The sequence below is a fragment of the Eutrigla gurnardus genome (assembly GCF_963514095.1).
Source record: "Eutrigla gurnardus genome assembly, chromosome: 8".
Classification (NCBI taxonomy): domain Eukaryota; kingdom Metazoa; phylum Chordata; class Actinopteri; order Perciformes; family Triglidae; genus Eutrigla; species Eutrigla gurnardus.
The window spans coordinates 10,194,767-10,217,418 of NC_139922.1; the positions used below are offsets into that span (position 1 = coordinate 10,194,767).

At 42.4% G+C, this 22,652-nt stretch overlaps 1 protein-coding gene across 1 annotated transcript in view; it reads left to right on the forward strand.

Annotated features, from left to right (window-relative positions):
• The first annotated feature begins 9,388 nt into the window (after positions 1 to 9,388).
• The window catches only part of hdac7a (histone deacetylase 7a), a 63,794-nt gene continuing 50,530 nt past the window's right edge, over positions 9,389 to 22,652 (forward strand). The window contains exon 1 of the mRNA XM_084014795.1: positions 9,389 to 9,577. Coding sequence (XP_083870921.1) covers positions 9,559 to 9,577 — 19 coding nt within the window. The 5' untranslated portion in view covers positions 9,389 to 9,558. The remainder of the gene's footprint in view (positions 9,578 to 22,652) is intronic.

Here is a 22,652-nt window from a genome sequence, read left to right on the forward strand (position 1 = left end):
TGTGTGTGTGTGTGTTGATTCTGAATGGAGGGAGGTGGGAGGGAGAGATGGGGGTGAGATGTGAATGAGAGGATGGGAGATGGAGAGATGGAAGAAAATTCCCCCTCCACGTTCCCCCTGAGAGAGCCTCCGTCTTCCCTTTCTTCCAGACCCATTGTGTTCCCTCCTCACCTCCTTCCTCCGTCCATCTCCACATCCTCGGCCAATAACGGGCTCCGCATTCGGATATCACAAATCTATCAGCCACATCTGGCTTCATCGGGAATGTCGAGTGGAGTTTGGCTGTGTGCGAGCAGCGGCTAAATATATAACAGGGATATGATGTGTCTAAAGACGGCTGTGGCTTGGATACGGTTCATTTCTTTCTCGTTCGAAGAGAACAGTCTGATAAAGTACATATGTTTCCAAATGAATGTGGTGACACAGGAAATCTCTTGTTTTTAGCTCACTTTTCCAGTTTTGTTTCTTTTCTCTGCTCTATGTGTTGTGTGTAAAAAAAAAAAGAAAAAAAAAAGAAGAAAAGCCCCAACTTAAAGTAACCGTTTTCATTCAGCCTGGACGTTTAGTAACAGCTTTCGGAAACCCCCTTCCACCCACACCTTTCTTACTTCACACAGCGATCGCCCAGCTGTTCTCTTTTTTTTCACTCGGTCCAACGATTTCTGTCACTTTTTTTGTGTTTACAACCAAGCATACCACTAGTCTGTAAATGTGTGCCATTATCGCTATATTTAAACATGCCTTCCCTCTCGCCATGAAGGAACACGTTTCAGCCGGCCTTCCAGTGAGGCCATTTTAGAAAAAACTGAGAATTAAGTGGTACATTTCCAGCAGAAAATATGAATATTCTCTGAGATTGTAAAGTAATACATTTAACTTGCATAATCAAGCTAAGGAGGATATTTAAAATACCAAGTGTGACCAATGTGTTCCACCTCTTTTGCTCTCCACATGGACTGACTGTATCCTGCATACAACCAAAGCCTCCTCGTCGTGATTGGACAATACTACTACAAAAAGACTACAAACCAGAACACTTCCATACAAAAATCACATCACGTTGCCTTCCGATTCTGCATATGCATGCAGACTGTGATGATAGTGATTATACCAGGTGTAAATGGGAGCTAGTATCCAGTGATGACTCTGCTGCAGTAAGTAAGCACTAAGTTGCTGGAGTGCCCTTCAGCAGCTGGTCTTCAGCCACTATTCTAACAATCCTGTGAATCACAAGAATTTATCCCCCAAAACCACCTACGCACCAACTCCAGTCAACCAGGCAGAAGAGATCATATATCTCAACGGGACCTTCCTCATAAACTAAAGGATGAATAAAAATGAATGAAGCCACCAAGTTCTGGTATCTGGGCCTCCATAGATTCTTCACCACCTCGGATTCCAGCTGGTAAAACCGACCAAAAACTACAAGAAAATGATTACGAGGCTTGGCGTGTCTTTGCATAATTCTCTGTATAAAACAGGTGGCGTGACTGTAGCGACAGAGCTTCTATATAAGCCTGTGTCATTTTAATAGACTGTATCAAATGTTCATGTCATATCCAGATGTCTAAATTCACACATGCTATCGCACGGCAGATCCTAAATTACTAACACACACACACACACTTGAATGTTCATTTCTCCTCCAGAGGATTTCAGACGCTATCTTTGGTTCATAAATACAGTGATATTTATTTACTATCTCTGCATGCTGTATGTGATGGAAGGATACGAGCTTCCTGTTTTTGTTGCAGTGAACAAATTAATTTCATCCACTCTTGTTCATCTTTTCTGAGCACAGAGAACTGTTTGGTGTGTTCATTGAGTCATTTCCGACTTTATGACTCTGTGGCTGCTGTAAACAGATTTAATGTGCTGGAGCAGAACGAAGCGTCTACGCTGCCTCCACGAAGCTTGTATACAGCACTGGCAGCGCCGCGTACACACCGGTGTTTGGATGAAACCAGGTTTTATTTACATTCGACTCCGGCCGCAACAACACACTGAAATATGACTGTTAGTGCAGGCTGTGCTCTCCCAACGGTGATTAGTGGCTTCATTCTGTTTGGATCAGATTGGTTCATAATGTTGCTTTGCTTTAAAGCTTCACATTCGTGAATGTCAACCATGTTTCCTGAGAGACGGCCTTTTCTTCATGATGTCACCAATGATAAATCCCAGATATGCCTCACTAGAGGTGTATGGCAGGTTTGTTGCCACAGCGACGGCACCCATGGGCGATTTGGACGAATCCTCTGCTTCATAATTCACACGGTCAGTCAAACAGTTACTGTCAGCGGTGCAGCTCTACATTCTTAATGATCTCATATGTGCTGTGGGTGTGCGTGTGCGTGTGCGTGTGCGTGTGCGTGTGCGTGTGTGTGTGTGTGTGTGTGTGTGTGTGTGTACATGCGTGTCCTATGTGGTTCACTTGCAGTGACGAAAAAGAAATGACCCATGTTGGAAGGCAGCTTCTTGAGATGCCAGAACCACACCACTTAACCTCTGCAGCACACACACACACACACACACACACCCTCACCACATCCAACATATGGATGCTATAAATTCAAACTGGTCTATAAATTCTTCAGCGAAGCACTTCAATTTTTCAGTAGAATTATTCGAACTCCTTTGGGTTCGATGCTGTTTTTTTAAAGCAAAGTTATAACTATAATTCTTTCCTAACAGACAGCTGGCACGTTAAATCGGCCGTGATATTGACGAGCTGTACACTCTGACTCCGGGGATTCATGCATTTTTGTTACTATTCTTTTTTTTATAAGAAATGTGAGGTGTTAGAGTTTTGTTAAAGAGCAAATTTAGCTGTGAAATGTTATTTTCATAAATAAATATGTTGACATTTACATTCTTTACTAATAACAGTAATGAATTGTGCAGATAAACTCAGTGTACAAAAAACATTAGTACCCTGAAAGTGAACTCAAAACCGTTATAAATTAAGGTTAAAAAAAACCCTCAAACTGCCGATGTCTGATAATAAAAGTTTATTTTCCTGTTTGGAAAAAGATTAAGGAAACTCTAAACAATTCATCCAGCCAGAGTTTCAGGGGCAGGACATTTTCATTTTCAGACTCTGCTTCCTTAGTTATGTAGTCTTTCAGCAACTGCTAATAAAACAATGAAAAAACAGTGTTGTTCTGCACCACTGGTAGGAAGTGAGTGAGTGAGTGAGTGAGTGAGTGAGTGAGTGAGTGAGTGAGTGAGTGAGTGAGTGAGTGAGTGAGTGAGTGAGTGAGTGAGTTGGGGAGGCGGGGAGTATTGCATGTCATCTAACACTAACATTCTTTAAGTAGGTCAAGTAGAGAAGTGATTCTCAGCCTTTTCCATAAACCTCCTGATGTAATGCTGACCGACAAAACAGCAGCAGCTGCTGGGATCAGGGGTCTGGACCCCATCTTATCCCCTCCTTCCTCCTCCTCCTCCTCCTCCTCCTCCTCTTTGTCCCCCTGCTCTGCTCTTTCCTTCTCCTTAAATTCGCTCACGTAGTTGCATCCTTCTTTGTCTGTATCATCCGAACCGTAACCAAATAGTTTGGAGTCCCCTAATCTTAATCCTAACCAACCACAGCTGATCACTTGTCTTAACGTTAACTTTACAACTTTCTCTGGAAGCAAACATGGATTTGTTTAGCTTCACTATTTCACTCATGCAGACTGTGTAATTAGACTGGACTGAAGTTATTCCCTTTAAAGGTCTAGCTTTACATAAGTGGGCCGCAATGTTTACATCTGGTTTTCATTGCAGTGACTTTGCAGAGGAAGCTCCCATCCCTTCGTTTGATCGATGGATTGAGTCACAGGTGTTCCAGGCGATAATAACTGTTGACTTTTTTTTTTTTGCCCGGGGTTTCGCCTCATAGACGATACACAGCCGACCTGACCAAGAAAGCTAAAAGGAGGAGAGTCACAGTGTCAACACATGACCACAGAACATGTGGATGATTGATTTGTTTCACTGAGGTGTCCATAGTCGGTCTAGAGGCGGAGCATGGATCATGTCATTAAGTTTATCTAATTGTATTTGACCAAAAGTGCACCTGAGTGGATCTCTTCATTTCTAGTGTCGTCTGACTTGTCAATCACAAGATAGCCCCGCCCCAAAGCATACCCTGCTAAGGTCTGTTTGACTCTAAATGGACCATAATTTACTTAATGAACATCATGTTGTATTGAAGAAGATGTAACTAGCTGAGACAATATACTTTTTTTTACACCATGTTTACTGAGATAATAAATCAAGTAAGAAGTAGGGTTATTTTCTCATAGTCTTCTTGCAACCAGAGGAGTCGCCCCCTGATGGCCAGTAGAGAGAATGCAAGTTTAATGCACTTCAGCAGCTTTTCAGAAGTGGAGGTTGCTGCCTCATACCGACGCACAACGGACACTTTAGTCTGTATGAGACGCACCAGGCTTTCAAGTAACTACAATGTAAATGCATCATAATTAGACGCTCAGAGGAAACGCTCCGGGAGTGTGATTGTCGTCCCACGCAAGGCAGGTGTTTTTTTTCCTAAATCTAATCACATGGTTGTGTTTTCCCAACTCTAAGTGTTTACTGCCAGCGTAGTGGATCATCATTCCATGAGCTGTGCATTAGAAAGTGATGCTGTCGGCTCCTGACAAAGTGTCAGCATTAATTTATAACCTCTATCTTAAGTTATTGCTGGAGGTTGTTGGGGGCCTATGGAGGCTGAAGGGAAGACCTGCAGACTACGGCAGGTACAGTAGCCACTTTCATCATCAGTTCTTATTCGGCTTTTATTCATGAGATAGAAGTTTGTACGTCAGGCTTCACATGCTTTCGATTAATAAAATTAGGCATGTCTGTCCTGAATTAAGCCCTGACTTTGGCTGAACTTGTCCTCTTGTGCCAGCTTTAACCACAGATTAGATCTGATCTTTTTCCCAGAAAATGTCATCAGCATGTGTAGGCCCACAGTAACGGACGGACCGATATACAACGAATATCTTTACCTGCGTGTGAACATGCATTTCTTCCTGTATCTGCTTTGGTTTACTGGAATCTCCTGGCAAACCCGTATCCTGAATAGCAGCTCATGAAAAATCAGTTTACACGCAGTTCATTTCCCCCCAAACAGAAGATTACCGACAAATCCTCCTTATGAATGCGCATAAATAATATAAAAGGCTGCGAGTTTACTGAATGAAGATAATAATGGTGTGTGGGGGGAATTCTGTTATTCACAAGCCTGTCCATTGTATGTGAGCTGTCCTGAACGCTCAGGCCTTGGTCTTGTGTTTCTTCCCCTGACAGCGGGACTGATTAGCGAGCTTTAGCAGACAAGGCTGGTAACCAAAACAGAGGAGGGGAGATGGATACACACAACACAGCTAATCACTGTGTTCATGCATCACACCCACATCTGGAGGCATATTTTCACGAGTGTGTGAGTGTGAACGGGAGTTTAGTCCGAGAGGCTGACAGGTACAAAAGGTGTGTGGCCAAAGATTTATGGTTTGTTGAAGTTGCTGGTTTGATTCCTAGTAGCAACATAGTCAAAGAGCAGAAGTGGATAACATCTTCCAATGAGAGGAAACTGGAAAGTAACATTTTCAAAAGTACAAATCTCCATGTAGATCTGGAGCGAGCCATTCCTTCAGACCTCGCCCTTATATTCAATCATGTTAATGATAAACACATTTGCTGCCTTTTCTTAACACGCATCTCCACACACACACACACACACACACCCTCCTTATGTTTGCCATGCATTTGGACAGCGACGCACGACATTGTTTTATTTGGCCAGAATGAGACTCAGATGTGTTGAGCGTGTCTGATAAACAACATGCAGCGAGCCAGCCGCCTCATCAGGCTGCAGCGCACAGAATCAGTGGGAAAGCCTGCAGATCTGACCTCTTGCATCAAAATAAAGCAAAGGATTTTAATTAAAATATTTCATCCCCGGATCCAAGTGAGAATTTAGTGTCTTACCGTGGGACAAAGGATTTCATATTGCTTGCTTGTGTGCTGGTGGAACCTGCCAGAAGGCCTGTAACCTATTTTGGGTTTTTCCTGTAACCCCACTTTAAGCAACCTGGGAGGGGAACATGACATAGTCCGACAAACAACTGATTCTCATCATATTAACCGATGCATTCTACATCTCCACCCTGATTTGAGCGATTTTGACTCATGGCATGTCGTTTTCTTTGGAGGCTAGAAGAGAAGCCTCCACTGAGACCGCCAAACCTCCAAAAAAAAGTTCCACTTTAATTTGTGTTTAATGCATTCACAACTGGACTGTAAAGTCTTAAATAAAATGTGTTGACGTCATTTAAAAACATTCAGTTTTCATACCTAGCTCGTATGGCTTTTCAATGCCCTCCAGCGCTTGCTTAACACCGAAAGCTCATTCAGCTTAACACTAAGTGATCTGTCAAAAATCTCAAACACCAAACCAAAACATTGTCAGTGTTTATCCATTCAAGCAACAACAACAAAAAAGACAAAATGTGTACTGTATGAGTGCTGTTATAGTAATATTTATAGACTTTAAGTCTTTTTGGCAACACCGATGAATCTTTGGCACATCCACCCTTCTTGAGCAACAGTGGACTCGAGTGTGACTTTACAGTGTGTGCAAGACATCTGCAGCTGCAGATATCTGAATGGAAGCGAGGTAAGCTGCAAAGTTTCCTTGGATATTTTGTCAACATCCATGTTTACATTGGCTTGCAGTCTTTACCCCCTGCCCTTTTTCACAGGTGGATTGGCACATTACCAATGGAACAGCACATCGCAAAACTTGTTCCTGAGAGGCTGAAATGCCTAAAATAAGCTATGTTTAAGATTAACTGCCGCTGACCCCCTGGTGGCTCTCGTCTGTCAGGAGCAGAGGCAGCAGAGGCTGGACGTTTCAGAGCTGCAAGACCTCGTAGGGAGGAGGTCAGGATACGTGGGTGGGAAAGCACAATGCGATCCTTCCCTGACCATAACCAAGTAGTTATCAGTTTCGGTGTGTCCATCCATCACTTCAACCCTGACTGAAATTATTCTATATGTCATGTCTATATGCCAATAGAGAGTCAGAGTCCTGCCCCTTTTGGGGCCCTTACCCATGGCCCTCATTTCTGAAAAAAATATGTACTGTAGTCAACGGCAAGGCAAACGTTTTTATGGTCCTGTTTGATTTGTACCATGAATTACACATGTGACGCGTGTCAATTTAAAGATGATTTTGAAATGATTTTGCAAGTCAAAATATCATAGTTTGTGCTAGCTAGCGAGCTAACTCCGCTACTTTCCATCACAAATGTTTCGTTATCTTACCTGTCAAGAAAGTCAGTTTTTGCTAGCTAGCTAACTAGCTAACTTAGCTACGTTCCCTCACAAATGTATCGCTATCCTCCCTCTCAATAAAGTCACAGTTTGTGCTAGCTAGCTAGCTAACATAGCTACATTCCATCACAAATGTAACGTTATCTTACCTGATGTGTTTTATCCAGCGACTCTATTAATCAGCCGGGAGCAGAAGGAAGAGCGAGACCTGTTACATCCTGGTAAGAACCACACACATCGTAGCTTCATGTCACTTTTGGGTGTGCCGTCTTTAAGAGGACATGTTTTCAAATGTTCCACAGTACTACTTTCTTGACGTGCAAAATTATCTTTTAAATTGACAAACATCATGTGTGTAATTTAAGTAACAATTGGAAACTAATGGATTTCGTCACGCAGGTCTATGTCCACTTCTTCTATACAGTTTATTTTGAATTTGTCCCACGCTACAACTGAACTTTCCCATCACCTGCAATGCAGTTTTTGAGTGAGCTAACGTGCAAAACTTTGATAGTAAACATCAGTCACCATTATCATTGTAAGCATGTTAGCGAGCCTTTAAGAGCCTTTAACTGAGAGCACCAGTGTCCCCGTCATTCCCAGACCTAATTTAACTGACTGAGGTTTTTTTTGTACATAAACAAAACACGATTGTAGCGTACTATCATAAAACGAGTTTCAAGAGGAAATGACAACCGTCATATGTGTCCTTAGAACGATATAATGTATTTAGTCATTTTCAGTAATTAGGATTTATTGTTTAATGTCTTAAGTAATTAAACATGATGATTTTGGTGAAACCAGCTACATCGGCTCCTACGTCCACTGAGCAGCTGATTCTCAATGTTTCGGCCCTCGAGCCGATGAAGCTTAACTGCCGTTGCAGAAACAGCCAGAACTGGACAAACGACTACAGTATCGATCAACAACAGCATTAACCCCCCACAGATTACCGCAGTCCGTTTTTTTGGGCAAACAGCTTGTTCCCTTCAACAACTGCTTAATCAGTTCCTCCTTATACACTCACATACACAGACACACACAGAAAGGTTGACCCGGAGGGGAGGAAATTGAATTAGCAGGGTGTAATGCAGCTCCTTGTGTGTGTAATCAGAGCAGGCTCAGACTGCAGGGCCATTGTAAGTCACTGTGGTCGGAGTTGGAGAGCCAGCGACCGCTGGGGGAAGCTGCCCTTATCACTTGATATGATTACAGCCGGGGTAATGTGTGTGCGTGTGGGTGGCGGTGAGATTTGTGTGGGAGTTGTGGCTGACTGATCGCACGGGGAATGTGCGTCTGCATGCTTGGGATTGAGTCATTTCCAAAAATGTTGAAGTGTTGATGAATGCCAAAAGAAAAAAAGCTGAAAGCTTTCTACGCGTACGAAAATAAACGGTAACATTTCTGACATTCATCGCCACTGAGCCCTCAGATATTTTGGGATTTGGGGATTTTTATATCCTGCGATAAGGACGACAACAACAACAAAGTCTTTTTTATGCTGGTTGTTTCCACAATCATTGTTCCCTGCAGGCTGCAGGCTGTGTCATCCAAGGTGGATGTCATTGTTTTTTGCTGTCTGGTAATTATTTTTGTGCTGGTACTTTGCCTCCTACTGATATAGTGTTTCCTACTATTGTCTTTTTCTGCCAGGCTGGCTGCCTCTGGACTTGAGCCAGCCAGTCCCTCCTACCTTAAAACACACACACACACACACACACACACACACACACACACACACACACACACACACACACAGTACAATCCACACATCCGTGACCGTGAATACACACAAATACACTCTGGTTTCCCTCTGCTCTCCCTTCCTCCTCTTGGCACTTGAGAGAAAACACAAGAAGTCAGTGATACGGCAAACCAACTGTATGTGTGTGTATGTGTGTGAGGGAGGAAGGGAGAGAGTCCACCAGTCAGTTCAGAGGGGTTAATCTCTCTCTCTCTCTCTCTCTCTCTCTCTCTCTCTCTCTCTCTCTCTCTCTCTCTCTCCCTTAGTCTCGATCTCTCCCTCCCTCCGTTGCCTTTTGTTGCGGCCCCTCACTTTCTCAACACTTGGACAGAGGGAACTGATACTGTGCCTGTGTGTGTGAGTGTGTGTGCATGTTTGTGTGTGTGTTTGTGCGTGTAGTTTGGGTGTCCTCACAACTCTCGAGCTCTCTGGACTGAACTGTACGTGAACATGACTGCCAGGACTCTCTAGCACGCTCCGCATGCTGAATGTTCACACTACAGACTGGTAAGGCAAAGCTCTCGTTGTGTGTGTTTGGGTTTGCAGATGCATGTGTGTGTGTGTGTGTGTGTGTGTGTGAATGGCACTTTACATGTGCATGCATGTGGGAAATGCTGTCTGGAATGCAACAGGTCATTTGTAAATGTGGGTTTCGTCCCTTTATTTGCGTGCTCTCAAATTTCATGTTTTCAAGATGTGGAGAGATGTAAAGATGTGAGTGTCGGGTCTCCCGTCTGTTTTTTCCTCCGCTCCCCATTCCACCTCTTCTCCTTATCCCCCCTCTCCGTCCGGCCCAGAGTTACTCAAGTTACCGGCTTCCTCCTGTTGTTATGAGCCCCGTGGTTTCTCTGCAGCACTCTGAGGGCGCTCCCACGCTCTCCCAAAGAGAAAGAAAGGAAGGAAAACAGGGATAACTATTTCAGAGCCACAAAAGAAGTGGGAGAAGCATGCTCGGTTTCGTCCCGTGTCTCCACTCGGCATCTCCGTGCACTCTTTTGACCCTTTGACAAATGTCTCTTTTATTTTCTGCGTGTCGCCGGCTACTCTTTTTTTTTTCTGGACAAAAGTTTTCTCTTTTCTTTCGGAGTTGGTGGATTGGCTGAGTTGGTGAGAAAATTGGAAACAGAGCCACCCACAGTGGAAGTGAGTCAGCCAGGCATTTAGTGCTGTGTTGACTTTGGAAATGGCACAGATTGGGGGGTTGTGGGACTGGTGCTTGGAGTGGGGGGGACAGATGAAACTGTCAGAAGAAAACAAGGAAAAAACAGCAAGTGTCGATTTGTTTCCTATTTTCTGCTGAGGGTATCAGAATTCCTGTAAAGTGGGAGATGAGTTGTGTACAGCAGGCATTAAAGGGGAGAAGAAGAGATTGACGGGGAGGGGAGGTGGAAGCCAGAGGCTGTTTATAAAGGGAGGGAGCGGCTTGTGTCGATCTGGGACAATCCCAAGTGCTGAAAGCCTCCCCACCCTGATCCCAAACAACTCTTTCCCCCTCTCTCCCTCTGTCTTTCTCCTTGTCCGTCCTCTCCCTCTCTTCTCTGTATCTTTCCTCTCCTCTGCCCATGTCTCATCTGCCAACATGCTGCATGCACTCACTCCAAACAACATGAAAAGTCTATGCATCCACGTTTGCACCCAAATGTATTTTTTATTCTAAATGAACCTGCAGCATAATGCAAATCTGGATTTTTTTTTGTTTAATTTAGACTATAAAGTCTAGTTTGGTTTTCCACAATCCTGTTGGCAAAGGGTTGCCGATGTTTTGGATAATAAGACAAGTAATTCATATGTTATCACAAATCATATTTTATAAGTTATGGTTCCTTGCAGTTCAACAAGCCTGCATTTTACGCATGTTCTCACCCACTCAGCATTTCTCTGCCAGAAACCAAGAAACAAAAACAAAACAAGTGGTGGACACGGCCGTATCTCCCCCCGGTCCTCTGCCTTTGTCTCGCCTGCCCGACTGCCCTGTCTCCTTCTCCTCTTCCTCTTCCCTCCCTCCCTGCCTTCCTCCCTCCACGCTGCCTGTGTATCCAGCGATAAGGGGACAGCGACGGTAGCACTTCCTCTCGCCATAGGAAGCAGGAAGTGTTGATTTCCACCACAGCCTCGCTGGGCAAACTCTGGGCTCGGTCCGCTGGGATCCTTGTCACTTGCATGCATGCATACTCACTGAAACACAAGCAGCACACACTCCCGGTACGGATACAGACATAGAAGTGCATGTGTCACCTGCAGACAATGTCGCCACTATATCTTTTCCTGCCTGATGGTTTTCATGGGAAACCACCTGGGAAGCAGCCCACTCCGTGTCTCTTTGACCTCAGGGTTGGCTCGCAGGTCAGAGGACGATTGGTTAATTATTCCTCTAATCACAGCAAATGTTTTGTTATCGCCCTCTTTGGCCGAGTCGGCCATGGGTGGCGCTGTCGAGCTTAAAAAAACACAAACAACCATTCATCAGCTAATGGGTTCCAGTTCTACTGAGGGCTGGGAGGGCTGGGAGGGCTGGGTGCGAGGGACAGAGAGTGACGGAGGGAGGGAGGATGACATATAAAGAGAAAGTGGGGGAAGAAAAAGAATAGTGCGACCGAGAGCAAGATTCGCTACCTGGTGGATTTTTTCTCCTGTCTGTAGTCAAATTAAGAGATTTATAAGTATGGTGGTGGTTTCCTTGTTTGTGGTTTTTCAAGTTTTTGCTGCCAAAAGACAAAAGACAAACTATGGCAGTACACACTAGTAGTACAGAGAAAATTACACTTTATTCAGGAAAATGTTGGCAACAAAGAATCGGCTCATTGACAGATTTTTTTTATTTTTTTATTTTCACTTGATCCAAGAGAGAATGAGGCGGGTATTGTTTTCAAGCTCATGACGCACATGAACTGCACCACGATCATAAAAACATGTGATATTTTGGAAGAGGGAACAACACATTTTGAGAGTATAAGAGAACACACCTTTCCAGCTTTTTTTTTCACGCCTGTGGCTTCGATCTATCTGAGATGTCTCAGCTGTCAATGAACGTGTTCGGTGAAAGAAAAGTCGGTGACAAGAACACAGATCCATGCGGGTGAAAGCAGCTGTGCTGACCAACAATGACACATTTAAGGTCCATAGCATGATGTTTGATGTCTACACTTCCCAGTTGGTCAGTTAAGCAGCTACGTTGGTGACTTGTTCCATGGTATTTGGATGCATGCGAATGGTGGCTGCACTTTAATACTTTACAATAAAAGGCTATCAGGTCATTGAAGCCAGCACTGACAGTTGAAGTTATAAAAGTGATGCAGCCAGTACAGTACATACATCAGACTTGGAGTAATCGCATAAGACATACATTTGCCAAAAATAGTTTATTTCAGTGATGCTAATCAAACTCAAATATGGGACAGGTGTCAACGAAAGGCAAAGCTGCCGGGGATTAACAATAAATGTCATTGTTTAAACAAATTCAAACTTGTGGAGCGAGATCATTGCATCGTTTCTGATAAACATACGTTTTCTTTTTTAACTCAAATCAAATACCATTATTTGAAATAGATTATTTTCTAAATCGAAACATCAGTTTTTTTAGATGAATCGTTTAGTTAAAATATAAGAAAATAGTGAAAAATCACAAGTAGTCAAATGTCTTGTTCTGGCCATCTAAAAGTCCCAAATCCAAAGATACTCAATTCACTGTGAAGTTAAGACGAGCAAAGGCAGCAACTTTTCATGTTTTACAGGCTGGAAATATCAAATATTCGTCATTTTTACGTTTAATCTTTTTTTCAGAAGAGCTGCACTTTATGACCACTCCTAAATTCAAAGGGCGGCATAAAGGCTTCTGAGTGTATCATTGCTATAACTTTCCTGGCTACTGCTAATAAGGACAAATCCATTTAGAAGGAGAAAAGAATATAAAGGACATGAGGACGGAGAAGAAGGCTGCCACTAGATCGAGTCGGTGCAGACAAAGGAACAAAGAGGGAAAGGAAGGAGGGGGAATTAAAGTGACACCTGTGAGTATGACAGAGGAGTTAGGAAGGACAGAAAGGAAAGGGGCCGCCGCAAAATTGAAAGAATACGAAGAGATTTTGGGCGATTGGGGAAACGTCAGAGATGTAAGCCTAAGCTATGAGCGGGTCAGGGGTCAAGAGGGGTGAGGAGGTCAGAGTGGGCCCAGCAGCTCTACTTAGAACAGGATATCCTGCAGGGAAAACCCATCTGTCTCTCTCTCTCCGTTTCTTAAATTCCCACAGAGGGCACAGCGGAGAGGAGAGGTGTAACCTTTCACTCAAAACACCGGAGAAAACACAAGTTCCCAACCGAGAAGCTTCACTTTCATCAATCATCGGTGACAGTGACAGATAGCGGATATGCACGTCTGATACGTCTTGACCTTACAGACGCAGAGTAAAGTGTGTGTGATAGCAGCTCTATGATGTTTCCATCCAGTGCCGATGTAATAAAGTTTGTCCAACTGTGTCTTATCTTAGCCAGACACACAGAGTGTGGGAATTATGAAACTTCCCATTTCTATTTTTCAATATGCTCGGGCTTAACGTTAATATCAGCAAGCTGGACCCTGGGAAACACAGCCAGCTGTGGTTCTGAATCCCTCATGCGAGATATTGATGCAACAGTAAAAATGTTGTCGCCTGTGGTTCAGGTTTGGGTTACAAGGTTCCCTAAAGGTTCCAGAGCCTCTAGTGTTAGCCCCTATCCTTTGTTAACTGCCCTGCTGGAGTGTCTTTCAGCAAGGTAATGAACATCTGACAGATGATTTTGAAAAGACACATGTAAGAAGCAGAAACTGCCATGTTGTACCCGATACATAGAGTGGTACGTGTGTGTGTGTGTGTGCATTTGGACGGGGCATCAAAGACACATTTTCTTTAATTCCCCCTTCATTTGGCCCTCTGAGAACAATAACATTGAGACTCCAGTGTCATCAAATAATTTCACAAAGAAAAAGCAGAAGTTGTGAGGCTCAAAGAAAACTGTGCTGTGGTCTGTCAAGACTTAGATCGTATTGAACAAAAGGAAACAACCCAAAACACATGATTTTGGTTTTGTTGATTCAAAGTTGTCGACGTCTGACAGCCGGAGCCCAGGGCAGAACCCGTCCACACACAGTCCGTGTCCCCGCTTCATACAGTGTTGATTTACTGTTCAATGTTATGAAGCGCAAACATGGGTGCTGCATCGAAAAACAACATAATTTCCATTCGTAAATATTCAAATTGATTATTTTATTTCCACTTACTTACTAAGAATTGGTATTCAGGTAGATCATTGAGGTCTGGTCTGATCACATGATCAGACAGGATGTAAACAAACCTCCAGGTTAGCCAAACTTCAGTTCATAAGAACACAAAGATGAACTGTCGAATCGTCTCCCAAACTGTCCTCTGCAAAAACATCCATAACAGTTTACAGAAGTACCAGAATGCACAGTTATCGTTACCGAAGGATCTGACCTGCCAAAAATACGAAAAATAAGATCCTTTTAAGCGTAAACTCAGTTGTCTTAATATAGCTCATGTTGCCGGGGACACAAGTCCACGCCGACACGCTCTTCTTATTGAACTGCAATTACATTTGTTTGAAAATCTCTAACCTTGCAGGATGACAGGTTACTAAAACTGTCCAGTAAACATGCTACTTGTGAGTCCATGTGACCTATGTTTACAAGCCCGGCTTCACTTATAATTGAGGATCCTGAAACCAAATAAGCTGGCAAAGTTGCCAGAACAGTTTTGGACCAAATAAAAAAAAAAAAAAAAAGATTCTGACACAGGATCCTAAAATTGAGAAAGAAATGTAGGAGAATTAGCTATATGGAGATGTGCGTGGCAGAGAGCGTTATAATGTTAACATAGTTTAGAGAAAAAAACATTCTCAATGAATGTCTGACAGCTCGTATTGACTCGATGTGTCAGACAAAACCTACCAATGTTTCCCCTCTTTGAGGAGTGTCATTTTCCCCTTGTGTTACAACAGTTATGCCACTATTCTCTCCATATACACTCAATCATATACTCAGCCTGATATTCTCACATGTCATGTGTACTCTTAGGTGGGTGCCATTTTCCGTACGGGAACGTTAACTTGTTTTTGTTTCCTACCCATGGTTGATAGTGATACAAGAGAGAACGAGACAGAGAGCGAGGCATTGAAAACGAGAGATGGGGAACGAGAGTTTAGAGCTATTTTGGGCCTCTCTGGGTGTTTCCTACACACACACACACAGGCTTGTTCAGAATGGTGGGTGTTGAAAGGCTGAGTTTTGATTTGATTTGACTTTATGTTTTGAGCCTGTGTGTGTGCGTGTGTGTCTGTCTGAGTGCTGTTGATATCTCTGGCATTTCCCTGTGGTTGCTATGGTTTCTTGCTGTGTTTTGAACAACTTGCCATAACTCCAAACATCTTAAGGGTGTAAAGGATCCTCAGCCTGTCATTATACACTCTGCTTGTGCTGTCACCAGGGTTGACCTCAGCTCGCTTGAAATGTTACCAGATCAAACGGCCAGAAGAGCCTCGCATTCATTCGGATGTGACCGTCTTTAAATTTCAGTCAAAGACATTAATGTCTGCGTTTGCTTCCCAGAGATCTGCTGCTGTGGTGGCATTGCTCACTTGGATTCATCTGCTGGGGAAGTTTCTTTTTGGACTACTCGGTTCTATTTCCATATCTACAGTGTGATGATTGATTTGTATCTGTAATACTACTCTTATTATTCTATGTGCCCTGAAAAAAAAAGGTCACATTACTTCTTTATTTAACCTCTCAACACTGGGGAGTGATGACGGCGCACACGACACCATTGCTCTGTTGTGGAAAATGTCTGTCAGCGATCCATTGTGTTTCTGTGGAGTGTGACAAGGCTTTCGATGCGGCTAGTCTCTCTCTCACACACACACATGGGGAAACATTTTGAAATGTGTACGGTCTGTAAGGGAATGTATGATTGCATCTTGTTTGGGTTTCCAGTTGTGTTGACATTGTATGTGAAAAGTATTTGTGTGGGATTTTACAACAGATGTTGGGTCAGAGCTTCATTTAAAGATGCCAAAATGTATACAAATGATTATTTAAAGATATATCTCAGGATTTTACATGGTGTAATTCAGAGTGACCTTAAAGTAGGGATGCTTTTCTTTGTTTTCAAGCTCATGAATTTCATCTTGCATAAAGAGAGAGACCTTCTGTGCCCTTTCCACAAAATCCTCTATTCATTCAACGAAAGAAGTCAATGTTCTTAGATGTTAGATGTTGTTCACGGACAAGCGCATGGTGAAATAGAGGAAGTCTGCCTGAATGTAATAAAACTTGGCAAAATAATTTTGATTTCAACTGGAAATGGCAGAATGAGGAAACAAGGTTACACAATTAACCAGATATTTTTTGCCAGCTTTTGGTATTTTTTTTTTTTTTTTTTTCAGTTTTCAGTATTTGTTATTTCAGTCAGTAATTTGGGTTTGGAGGGAACTGCAGGTCACACAGCTCACCAGTCATATTGAAAGGAAATCCAATTAATTAATAACTCATGTAAAATAAACAGTTTGTGAGTTATCAACAGCTGCTTCAGTTTGGATTCTTGTTTCTGCTACAGATTAGGAATTGTTCCCGTCTTGATTGCCACGTCCAGGGAGGACATGCATGCATGTATCATGTATGTGTCTAGACGGGGGGGCAGTTGCTTTGTTAAGCCCCGCCCCTTCAAGTTGTCCGAGCTGGAGCCCATGTCACTAGTAAGCACATCTGGGTTCATCTAAGGCCAGCTGTGCTGTTTCACCAGCTCTCTTGCTTTAGCCGTGGCGTCGTCTGTTTTTTGCTGTGACAGAGGACAGTCAGTGTGAGGCTTTGGTGCAGAGCACCTAGAGCACACATTACCAAACAAGTTGCTGCAACTCCGACTGCTTTGGCACAAATGATACATTCCCATGGCATAATAATGTTTCCGGTGCCAAAACGAATTCCCCAAAGTCTCCTTGTGGTCCTACGCCAGTTTGTAATGAGTGCTTATTGGCGCTGCAGGGCCGTGCTGTGAGTACGTCTTGTGTGAGCTCATTCACTGGAGGAAATGTGTGATTGCTTTGAATAATCCTTTAGCCTCCACCGTATCTTTCAATGAAGCAGGAGGATCTCACACGACTTGAGCGTGCATGTGCTGATGTGCAAACTCTCTGTGTGTCCGCATCTCATGATCATCAACTGACCGCCACAAGACCGAAGCTGGCATCCACTGAAATCCACTGAAAGGCAGCATTTCATTTTCCTCTGGTGGAATTATGCAGGTGTGAAATATCTGGCACTGAGATTACTGGCAAAGACACAATGTGCAGAGGATGCCCTGTCACATTTCATAATAATAATAATAATAATAATAATAATAATAATAATAATAATAATAATAATAATAATAATAATTCATATGACTTATAGTGCTTTTTTAAGTACTCAAAGACACTTAACATTAGATGCTGGACAAGTTGTGAGTTCCAATGCTGTAGCTGACCACACCCTGATACTATCTCACACACACATATGAATACAAGTATGTAAACACACAAACTGAGCTCCCAAATGTTTTCCAGCCTTATTATTTTCATCCTCTTTGTTCCCCTGTTTACTCAGCCCACTAAAGATAATAAGTCTTTTCCTCAGTGTCTCATATTTCTCCCTGCCTTCATGTTCCCATCTCACTCTTTCTATCTTCATCTCAGTGTTTGGAATCCCCCGCTTTCCTCCCTCCTCCTCCTCCTCCTCCTCCTCCTCCTCCTCCTCGGCTTTTCTTTCTTTCCCATCATCCTCCCCTGTTTCTCCCCCTCTCCTCCACTCTTTCCTTTTTCTTCTCATGCTGCATTCCTCACATTCCTGTTGGCTTCTTAAGGCGAAGGACCCCGCTGGCAGGCCAAGGCCAAACATTATTACAGCGCTCTGTTTCTCTCATCCCATCTTCTTCTCTGATTCTGCCTCTCCACCTTCTCTCATTCCTTCTCTGACGTACTTCCACTCTTCTTGGTCACTTTTATCTTCCTAATCCCCCTTCATGTTCTTTCACTCGCTCACTGCTTCTCCCCTGTTAGTTCCATTATACAGATAGATTATTCAGATAGTGAATGCACGCTTGTAAGTTGTTAAAACACCTCAGTGACACCATTGTGTTTCATAATTAGTGGGAATACAGGTCATACCCTTCTCTGTTGCGTAAAACTGAACTGGTTCTTTCATGCTTGTATAAGAGCATGTGTTGTTTTTTTTTTGTTTTTTTATACAGAACAATGTCGGCACATGGGAGGTTATTAAGTGAAAAAAAGTTGAAATGTTTCGTCTTTCCTTGTATCCGCATGATCGCGTCATAAAATAAAGGTCAAATGAAGTTTATTTGACAGTAAATTTCCTCTTTGCCCTGAAATTCTGTTCAGATTTCTATTTTTTACTGCCTCATTACTCATTCCTCACAAAGAGAATTGAAACAACAGACACAGATTGTAAATTAAAGCCATAAACTGGCTGCTTTAGTTTGATGTGCAGTGTCTATATGCGTTGAAGGCCTGGAAATCATTTCATTTTTAGTGTTGATACCTGGTTTTGGGATAATTCTTTTTTTTTTAATGGCTTACTTTTTTTAATGTTAAAAACCAGATCTACAAGATCTTTGCTTAAAAAAAACATTGTTTTAATAACTAAAAATAAGCTATCAAAGCCAAATTCCAAACATTCACACGTTTTTGACAGTTTTTTTTTTTGGTCACAGCATATTTGTGTTTTGATCCTCGGCTCTAATCACTGGACACCACTCATTCTCTCGCCTGCATTGCTTCATGCAGTCTGACGGCCCTCGTCCATTCTTCTAACTGTCACTCTGTAAACGCTCAGTTTTGCATTTTGTGAAAAGATCTCTTCTCGTGTCAAAAGTGGTGTTGAAGCAGGAGCACGTCTCTGCAGGTGGGAGGCAACAGTGTAGCACACAGTTGACCACATCCTGCCCCATATAGTACTGACACAGACGCTACATACGTCAGACTGGCTGTTTTTAACCATGTCATTTCAACCTGATTTGCATTCAGATTTGACTCAGAAACGTTGATTCCAACATTGTTGCGCTGAAGGGGACGTTTTCTAAATTGACCACACTTTCTATTTTAAAAGGGGTTTAATTTGCAGGGACTTCCAGCCGGGACTGGCTTGCTATTTTTGCTTTCTCATAAAAAGTCAATAGTCACATATATGGACTAACCAATTTACATTGCAATAATCATATTTTCCAGTTCCTTCATACAGTAGGCTATAGTGTACACCATGTGGACGTTCTGACAAAATGTTTAAGTTTAAAATCTCAGGCATCAAATGATGAAAGAAGCAAACCGCTCTGCAAAGGAAAGCTCTTTTTAGATAAGATAGATGTTGTTTGTGGAAAGTACTAACTGACCAGCGCTGGACTGTGTGTGTGTGTGTGTGTGTGTTTCTCTCTCTCCCTGTGGGCAGTTGCCTGCTGCGCTGCTTCTCTGTCACCCCATGGTTTTGTTATTTTCAGCTTGAAAACCGGATATGATTCAGACATGGTAGATTGTGTAATTGAATGGGCTAACCACACACACACACACACACGCACATTGACGCACTTACAAACACATATATATGCTTGCACACACGCTTTATGTCAAGGCACATCGACACATGCAATCATAAAGACATATAACACACAGCAAAAACTCAAACACACACACACACACACACACACACACACGCACAGTTATTTAGCTCTGTACACCCACACACCGACGGTTTCTGGGAACAGTGCTGGTCCCCCCTGTTCACAGAGGCACCCGAGGGTGAGCGAGCGGTCGATGGAGCCCCACCAGCAGGAGACAGACGCACACTTCTTGGTTTCAATATTAATGTCTGAAACATCAGAGGTTGACCTGGCTGACGGCGAGATCGGAAAAAAGGATAGAAGGCTCACACGCGTTAGTGCTCTGTGGAAACAAAAGGACGGTTGAGAGCGGGGAAACACACTGAGAAACGCGAGTGAAACTCATAACAAATGACAGCTTCTGCCTCAAAAGATTAGAACACGGCTCGATGGAGATAATTTCAGAAAAACAGGGACGAGACAAAGGTGGACATAAATGTTAAAAAAGTACCTAAGCACATCTGTCATATATCCAAACATAGATTTTCATAGTGACCTATTTTAAGACAATAATCATGACTAATAACTTTATCTGTTAAACTATAACTAATATTTTTTATTTCTTGTAATAAGATAAAAACCTTTATTTGTGAAAGTTTTGGGATTGTTGCAGGATGCATATTGATTTGAATGATATGACACAATTTGTGATTAAACAGAGTTTCCATCATTGTGACCACACGTCAGTAATATGTGACGTGAGGTTTTAAGGATTTACGTAACAGCCTCTTGATTCTAGGAAGGCGTTGGGATCAGAAAAACCTGACAAGACAATCGGCCGCCACGTAAGACACTAGAGTGAACTATAGCTGTGTGTTTGAACCAGGCGGCAGAGAAGCTAATGCTGAAGTGCCTTAAACCTGCATCCTCTCTGCTGGCCATCAGGGGGCGACTCCTCTGCTTGCTAAAAGAAGTCAGATTACATGGAAGTCTAAGAAAAATTACCTTTCTTCTCACTTGATTTATTATCTCAGTAGACATGTTAACAATGTCTTCTTCAATACATGATGTACATTTAGTAAAGTATGGTCCATTTAGAGATAAATAGACCAGAAAGCAGGATATTCTTCAGGGCGAGGCTATTGACAGGTCACTACCGTGGCCTTGCTGTCGTCACTTCCACGATACCACGCCACCGCAATAAGATTACTTGAATTATGGAAACTAATTGTGTTAACAGCTTCACACCAGAAGCCAAATGCAGTAAGGTTGCTCCTCTGCTGCTTGGGTTCATCCGATCCATCCGTCGCTCCTCCACAGTCCAAATATGGCCACTTCCATTCACTGCTTGCAAAACCCCAAGATGGCGACGGCCATCAAGGCTTCAAAACAATAGTTCACAAACCAATGGGTGATGTCGTCATACCTCCACTTCTTATACACAGTCGGGTTTGATCACTAGGATGCTCTACTTTCTCTGCTGCTCTGCATGGTGGTCTAACAACAGCTTAAAGAGATTTGGACCTCCAATGTCTGAAAACTGTAGAGGATTAACTTTCTTTTATCCCCCATAAACAATAATTATATCAAAGTCTTTTAATTAAGATTTAAAGATATCAAGATTTCAAGTTTATTTCTACCTTCTACAGGACCAACTGTGATATGTATCATAACCTTGTTATGTCAGCACACTACGGTGGTGAAGGCCACCTTACTTTCCACCACATCCCTGGTTTGCAGGAACTGTTATCAAATCTTCTCAACCATATGACCTCAGAGCTCCCTCCTGATGTATTCCCTCAGTCGTTCTGTAGTACTACGTCTTTCCAATCCTGGATCACGTCTTTTAATAGGCATGCATTAAGTACAATGTGTCCATTTATTTTACCACCGTAAGAGATCTATACAATTTACTGCAAAGACATTAACAATAGTTTTATTGTATTCCTTACAGTAGTAATAGTGAAAAAGTAGGACAAAAAGAAAACTGTGTGTTTAACTGTAAAATGAAAACATCAACAGATACCATATATTGAAGCAGAGCTTGTCCTGTAATGCTGTAAATTAACAAAATAATAAATAATTCAAATATATAAAAAGAACTTGAATATAACAAACAATAATTTAAGTGTATTATAATTTTGACTTATATGAGACTATATTTTAGGGCTACAGTGTAAGTGTAAATTAAAACATAACTTTTGAGGCTTTTAAGTGAAAACAGCAACAGACACATTGGTGTCAAGCTTTTTGTGTAATGCTGTAAATGAACATTTATAAGTTAAGTACTCCTATTAAAAAATTATATGACGTTTTAAAAAAAATCAGCAGTAAATTACAGCAGAAAGCCACGTCCTTGGCAATCTTTTATTTGTAACAGTTGAATAGGAACAAGCAAACCTAGCTAATGTGATTGTGCTCAGGGATTATCACCGTGATGAATCTATGGGTTTCTTCCATATGGCAGGAATATGCACTCTGAGCTGCCACCATTAGATCTTTCATATTGTCCTCGTACATATTAGCAAATGCTAATCTGATAGATTACAACTCCACTGCGTCATCCTTTGTGCCTCTCAGTGAAAGTAAAGCTGTTTGTACCATCAGCTCAACAATATACGACCTTGTTATAGGCCCAGAGAAAACATTTCAAACATTTCCTCATGAGTGGCCTTTCAGTGGGCTTTCTTCTTCTGTTGTTGACGACGTGGAAAACACAGGAGTCCTTTCAGGTGTACAAGTTACCAGGAGACACTGCTGGGAATGACTTTGAAAAAGGATAAAAGTGGACACAGGGTCGGATTTCCTAGAAAAATGGCCCATTTATTTCTTCAGAGGTAAATTAAATGTGTATACTCGGTATGTTCACCTTCCAGTGCTCCAGGCATATAATAGACAGCACCATTATAACACTCACCATTGTGAAAAATAACATAACATGGCTGTTCATC